Source organism: Nyctereutes procyonoides, unplaced genomic scaffold (assembly GCF_905146905.1).
Source record: "Nyctereutes procyonoides isolate TBG_1078 unplaced genomic scaffold, NYPRO_anot_genome, whole genome shotgun sequence".
Taxonomy (NCBI): domain Eukaryota; kingdom Metazoa; phylum Chordata; class Mammalia; order Carnivora; family Canidae; genus Nyctereutes; species Nyctereutes procyonoides.
In genome coordinates this window covers 52804693-52811811 of record NW_026575140.1, presented here as the reverse complement: position 1 = coordinate 52811811, position 7119 = coordinate 52804693, and the positions used below count along the sequence as shown (strand labels likewise).

General features: G+C 52.8%; 1 protein-coding gene across 5 annotated transcripts in view; it reads left to right on the top strand.

Annotated features, from left to right (window-relative positions):
- The first annotated feature begins 225 nt into the window (after window positions 1-225).
- Window positions 226-7119, top strand: part of ARHGAP44 (Rho GTPase activating protein 44) — a 164620-nt gene continuing 157726 nt past the window's right edge. For 3 of the 5 annotated variants that reach the window (XM_055305056.1, XM_055305058.1, XM_055305055.1), the window contains exon 1: window positions 226-638. In XM_055305056.1, coding sequence (XP_055161031.1) covers window positions 586-638 — 53 coding nt within the window. In that variant the 5' untranslated portion in view covers window positions 226-585. The remainder of the gene's footprint in view (window positions 639-7119) is intronic. The other 2 variants (XM_055305054.1, XM_055305053.1) reach the window with 1 other exon arrangement.

Below are 7119 nucleotides of genomic sequence, written 5' to 3'. Positions count from 1 at the left end.
AGGCGGCGAAACCTTTCCCTCCCCGGAGTGCTACAGTGCAAAGCCCCTCTCCGACCGCCACCCTCCCACCCCCACCCCCGGGCGACGCCTCTGTCCTTGCAAACTTCGCACGCGGAAAGGTGGGCAGCGGGGGCGCGGGACTACGAGTCCCAGAATGCACGGCGCCCGCCGCACAGGCGCAGCGGGGACCACCCCGGCCCGCCGGCCAGCAGCCTGCGGAGACTCCCGGGTCCCCGAGCCGGAGAGGGGCTGGGGGCGGGCGGCCGGGCGGACCTGGCCGGCGCCGAGGGCGGCCGCGGGCGTCGGCATGCAGGCGCGGCGGCGCGCGTGAGGAGGATGCGGCAGCGGGCGCCGCGGCGGGCGGAGGAGTAGGCGGCGGTGCCCTGGGGAGCGAGCCGCGCGCGCGGGCCAGACGGCTCCCGGAGGCTCCCGGAGGCTCCCCGAGGCTCCCCGAGGCTCCCCGAGGCTCCGCAGTGCCGCCGCCGTCGCCCGGGAGGCTCCGCGCGGGAGCCATGTAACCTGCGGCGGGCTCCGGGCTGCTCCGTCCTCGCCCAGCTCCCGGGCCAGCGCGGCAGCGGGGCCACGATGAAGAAGCAGTTCAATCGCATGCGCCAGCTGGCCAACCAGACGGTGGGCAGGTGGGTGCCCCGGGGCGCGCAGGTGATGGAGCCCGCCCCTCCGGGGCCGCTCGCGGGCGCGCCCCCTCCTCTCCGAACTTCCCCGCCCCGGGAGCCCTTCTCCGGCTCTGCCTCTGCGCCCGGGCTCCGGCTGCCAAGCGCAAAGTGTGACGCATCCTCCACCTGCGTCCCCGGCCGCCCCTTCACTCCGTCCTCCCTGCCTTTCCCCGGGACTGCCCCTTGCCCCCCTACCCACCCCCCACCCCACCCCCACCCCCACCCCCGGGCCGCCCGGCTTGCTGGAAACAGGTGTTTGCTCCGATTGTGCTAGAGGCTCCCGACCCGCAGCTGCTCCCCGACGATTCCCTCCCCTGCGCCGAGTTCAGGCTTCTGGGGGGTCCGGGGTGGGGGGCGTGGGGGGGGTGCAGGGAAGTGTTGGGCCTGGCCGGCTTGGCGGAGCGGAGCCTGCCCCTCCTGCCGTGCTTATTCTCCGGGGACTGTGACTGTACGAGATGCCGGACCCCTGTCTTGGCCGGGTTTCTTAAGGCCATAGGTGTCGGAGAGGGGATCGGAAGGGGTGAGGGGGAGAGGGGGCAGCAGGGAAGGTGCTGGTGGAATGGCGCTGCTGCCGGCTTTGGTCCTGAGACTGATTTCAGTAGAGGGAGGGAGGCTGCAGAGAGGGAGGTCCGACTCCTCTGGAAGATGAGATAAGCAGAGGATCACAGCCAGGTAGGGGAGGGGAACAGAGAGGCCCTCTGGTCAGGAAGAGCCGGGCCCTAGGAGGCTGCAGGACCCAGCCTGCTGTCATTGCCGCCGTCAAAATGGGCTACATCTGGGCTGGTGTCTCCGGGAGCCGCGCTCTGCAGGGTGCCAACATCTATTAACGTTACATAAGGATTCTGGTGGGTCTCTTCCAAGGCTAGACATGCCGTGAACTCAGGGTTGTTGTTAGGTAGAGGGGATTTTTCGCGAAACTTCTGCTCCTGGGGAGGGGTTTCCCTTGCTGCTGGGGCTGAGCAATTCAGGTGTGCGGTGCTAAAGCAAAGTGGAAAGCAGAGAGCCCAGCCTGGGGTGCAGTTCAAGTGCGAGCTTGAGGGCTCTCCGCTGGGTTTACGCGGAAACCAAATACCTTTCTTGGGTGGCAAGTGGAGCCCGAACTGGCCTCTGGTCGAGTGGGGGTGGGGACGTCCCTGGGAGACAGGGGACACTGAGGTCCCAGGTAAGCATACTGCCCTAATTACGGTGGGCATCTGAGGGCAGGGGATGCGGTGGCTTCTTACGCTTCCAGGGGACTCCAGATGGTTTCCAAGTAACAATGTCTAAAATTGACTTGGATTCATTTCCCTTTCCCAAACACATGTGCTTTAACATGAGGGAGAATTTATGAATAGCAGAGTCAGATTAGCCCAGATTTCTGGCATGGTGTCGCCACAGATATAGCCTCACGTGGGCTGCTTTTTGATATGTTGGACACTGAAAAAGTGTTTTCCTGTATTCGTCGTTTAGCAGATAGATGACCGTCAACCTGACCTGTCTTTAAGATCTTGATTTCTGCACCACTCTCTGGGCTGGCATCAGGCATCACAGCAGACCAACTAAGCGATCAGGGCCATACACTTGGATTGCTCCTCTCGCTTGGTTTTGGGGTTCAGTTCAGTGCCCAAATGGAAATGTGAGGAAGGTGTTCAGGCTTTCTGGTGCCCCTGAAACCAACCAACTCTTTCTCTTTCCAGGACTTGTTTCAAGGTGGGAAGATTTATGAGCCTTAGGCATAAAGCCTTTTTTTTTTTTTTTAAACCCTCATCCACAGAGGGAATGACGAAGAGGGGAAATCAGGTTTCAGAATATGTGTGCTTATTTGTGTTTGTGTGTTAAGATTTTATTATTTGAGAGAGAGATGAGAGAGATGAGAGAGATGAGAGAGAGAGAGAGAGAGAGAGAGAGAGAGAGAGAGAGAGAGCATGAGCAAAGGGAGAGGGAGAGGGAGAAGCAGACTCTCCAAGCGGGGATCCATCTTCAGGCGGGGCTTGATCCCAGGACCCGGGATCATGACCTGAGCTGAAGGCAGACACTTAACTGACTGAGTCACCCAGGTGCCGTAAGTGCACTTATTTGAAAGCGTATTCTTGGAAGTCCAAGCAACTGGTTAGCAAGAGGTACTTTCCACTTGTTTGTTGGGACTCTGGTGATGAGTGCTGTCTTTGTCAGGTGGCATTTGTTGTGTCATGTGCCAGGGAAAGTGGGGGCCCCTCCCTGGGGGCCCCTCCTTGCGTCTCACTGACATGTATCCATTTTGATGATCTTTAGTAGGAACTTTTTTTTTTAAGATTTTTATTTATTTATTCATGAGAGACACAGAGAGATAGGCAGAGACACAGGCAGAAGAGAAGCCGGCGGAGGAGGAGCAGGCTCCATGCAGGGAGCCCGATGTGGGACTCGATCCCGAGACTCCAGGATCATGCCCTGAGCCTAAGGCAGATGCTTAACCGCTGAGCCACCCAGGCATCCCATAGTGGGAAGTGGGAACTTTTTAAAGCAAAAGTCAGTTCATGTTACTTTGTTGCCTAAGGGTTTCCAATGACATATTCTTACACTTAGCATCCCAGATCTTTCTGGTGGCCTATCGGATGTTACCCACTTGACTCCTCTTTCTCTTTCTGTACTCATTCTGTTTCACCTGCTCTTCATTCACTGTGATGTGGCCTCAGTGGCCTTCCTGGACCCATATGCACCAAGCTCATTTCCATCTGGGGGCTTTATTCTTGCTGTTTTCCTCTTTGGGCTGTGCACTGCCCATATTCTTCTTCCTCATCATTCAGGTTTCAGCTCAGAGGCCTTTGAGAGGCTGCCTTGCCCCAGTTGCTTTCTAGCCCCTCGTCCTGGTCATGTTTGTCACTGCACCCCTCGCTCTGGAATGGTCATGGCTCTTGTCTTGTCTGCCTCCAGTAGAATGTATTGATCGCCACTGTACGATGTTTGAAGCCCAATGCCTTGTAGACATCTGATGCTTAGTTCATGCTTATTGAAGAGATTTTTTAAAGGTTTTATTCATGAGAGACACAGAGAGAGAGAGGCAGAGACACAGGCAGAGGGAGAAGCAGGCTCCCTGCAGGGAACCCGGTGCGGGACTTGATCCCAGGACCCCAGGATCACGCCCTGAGCCAAAGGCAGTTGCTCAACCACTGAGCCACCCAGGTGCCCCTTATTGAAGAGATTAAAACCATTCACTGTAGGGCCCACACTGGTAAATCAAAGGGGTAGTATTTACTTACTGAGACTGCAGTGAGTCAGGGTCCTAATGTCCTTTTAAATTTCTTGAATCCATGGTAACCTTTGGATTGAACGTTTGGGATTGGTAGATCATTTTATGGAGTTGCTTTGGTAAGCCACCGCATCCTTGTCCTTGGGTGTCTGGGAAGTGATGACTTTCTTTCCTGTCTTTGAGGGGCGACAAGCAATGGGCACGAGGATCGCTCCTCCCCACGGCTCTTTACCCACCTGCCTTCCATAAGTTGTTAGGTCCTGGAAGTGTTCTGAATCTAGAACCTCTAGGGACTGGCTCCAGTCACTTTAACAACGTAGCTGTTGCCGTGCTTTGGTGTCCTCTCCAGAGTCACTAACCTTTTCCCTCCAAGGGCTTGCATCTGAGTAGAGAAGGGCATCCACTGCTGGGAAGAGAGGTTATAAAACCCATTGTCCGTAACTGGGAAGAGCTTCTTCTCCTGGATGTGCTTCTCCAATCCCTGTACAGGTTCCTTCTGCTTTGAATTTTCCACTTTCAGTGTCTTCATTTCACTCCATCCTCTGGGAAGCATGCCAACCCCCCCACCCCCAATGTGCCGTATTCCGCGCTGCACCCTAGGAAATGCTGAACCAAGAGTAGCTGCAGTAGGCATCCTTGGACAAATTATAACCAATCCTAGGTTACGTGTGCTGTGGCATGCATTCATATGTTCACCCATTTCTTTATTCATTCAGTAAATATTTATTGAATGCCTGCCATGTGCCAGGCACTGCTGGGCTTCAGAAGACATCACAGCCATAACAGCGCAGAGTGAAACAAAAATCCCTCTTCTCCTGGAATCTGTATTCTAAAGATGTGCTGTAGTTGCACCATATTACAATTTGTATCTTACTTGTTTTGCCCTCTAGACTTAAAGTTCACTGATGGTAGGGACAGCTAACTGCCCTAATGCCTGGCATAGAGTAGGTTCTGTGAAATTCTTTGACAACCGAATGAGCAAGTGAGCAGAAGGTCCAAGTGTTGTGGATGAGAGAAATCGGGCAAAGCAGGTCCTGACATGGTGCCCCTTTCAGTGTCGTGATGGAATGGATGTCCAGAGGAGTTGGCACAGCTGCCCTGCTGGGCTTTGGAAAGACAGGACAAAATTTAATGGGGGGGGGATTAGTTCACACATGATTTATATGCCATTTTGTACCTTCCAGAATGTCTGGGGTGAGAAGCATCCAGCAAGGCACTGAGTGTTTTTCTTCGAAGTAGCATTGGTTTGTGTTGAGTGGAACAAAGCCCTGAGTGGAATTTTAGAGACCTGCTACATGGAAGAGACAAGAAGCAAGACTGATACCTCGATCTGGCGAGGAAGCTATTTTTCCCCCCACCAAGTCTGCACAATGAGGGTCCCAATGGCCTCCACGTTAGAGGACCATTATGAGGTTGAAGGGAGGCTGGCTTACATCAAATGCCAAGCAAATGGTTGATGAAGTTTACAGTCCCTCTCTTCCTCTTGCTCACTCAATCCTCCTGATCTCCTAAAGGCTTCTTAGATTGTGACAGCCATTGTCCAGTGGTGGCTATGAATGGGCCCCGTGCCCCTGTGTGACAACAGGTCCTGTTCACGGTGTCATTGCTCCTAGGCAAGGAGCAATGGGAGCTCGGGAGGGCAGCATGCAAATTCAAGAGCAGGGCGTTTGAGTTGGATTAGTTGGTTTTGGAGGCTCTGAGCTGGGTGCAGAAGATAGAGTTTTGTCTAGAGCCCCACTTTCCATTCCTAGACTGCTAAGCATGCAGCCCTGAGTGAGCTTGGTTTCTGGTGCATGGCTTGGGTGAGCATCTTTGCTGCTGTGCAGCTCTCAGGACGCAACTGCAGCAGCCAGTGGTACGGAGTTGGAGGCTGAAGGTGCAGAGCCTCGAGGTCAAAACAGCCAAGCCAGTGAGGATCCGTTCCTTGAAGGTTTCTCTGAGACACGGCTTTGCCCATCAGCCCGCCTCCTAAGAGCCGTGACCCAATCAATAAGGACATCAGGAAAAAGTCAGAACCAGTTCTAAATTAGTCCTCAGACTGCTTCATTCCCCTCCTATTATGTATGTCCTGTGAATTGGACCTGTCAGCCCAACACAGGCCATGTCACGTCTTCCTTTTAGCCCAGCAGGGCTGGGCAGACCCAGACTCATCCCCCAGGGAGCACTGTGCACATTCACTCGGTTTCAGAGCGAAGTTTTCCATTAGAGTTTTATGAAAGCTCATGTCTTGCCACCTGCTCTGGGTGCGTATCTGTGAGATAACAGAATGTACTCACCAATTGATGAGCAGGCTAGCAAATCTGGAAAGAATATTCTTTGCCTGTGTCTTCTGAGCTCCTTACTATGCAGATCTGCTGGCTCTCAGCTGTCTGCTGGGCTGCTCTCAGCAGTCCGCGTGAGGCTGGCTGCCTGGACGTCCTGCAGAAAATTCTGTAATCCCAGACCTGCAAGTCATTGTGAGACCCATTCGCTTCACCAGCAATTAATGACATCCCCTCTCACTTTAGCCTCTTTCAAAGAAATGTCTCTATTCGTTAATGTTTTTCGTAATAGGTTATAAGGTCTACTTTTTTTTTTAATCTCCAGAGAAAGTGAATCAGTAGCGTGTGAGTCAGTCATTTATGATTGTCCCATTTCGAGGGGATTAGTAGGCATCCCTCTTATTAATAATGATGAAAAATTGATTTCAAATGCTGTGTTGATAATGACAGCAAGTCCTAAAATTGTGCTTCAGCTCTGCATCGAGTCAGGTGTAGGCCAGAGAGAAGGTTGCTGGGAGAGGCAGACAAGCCAGGGGCTCTCCCATCCGTCGCTGGGCATCTGAGTATGCTTGGCACCTGGGACCCCACCGCCTCTGAGAAGTGTGTGGCCATCTAGCAATTTAAAACTATCCTTTCTGTCCGGGAAGCAGATGTTTTTGCTTTCATTTTCCAACTTTAGAGTTTATTTTTAGAGTGAATGTTTATTTTCCCACAGAATTCAATTTACTTTTTTTTAACTTTCTTTTTGGTTACATAAATGATATTTGTTTATGATAGGGAAGTTATAAACTTATAGATGGGCAAGAAGGAAGAACATGACCAGTAATCTCACTACCTGGGGAGCACATTTAATAGTTTAGATATCATTTTCTAAGTTTTTAATAGGTATATATTCTTAAAGAGAGACCATATTCTATATAATCTTCTGCAATCTGCTTTTCCCCCTCTGTGTACTACATCTTGAATTTCACCTCTGTCA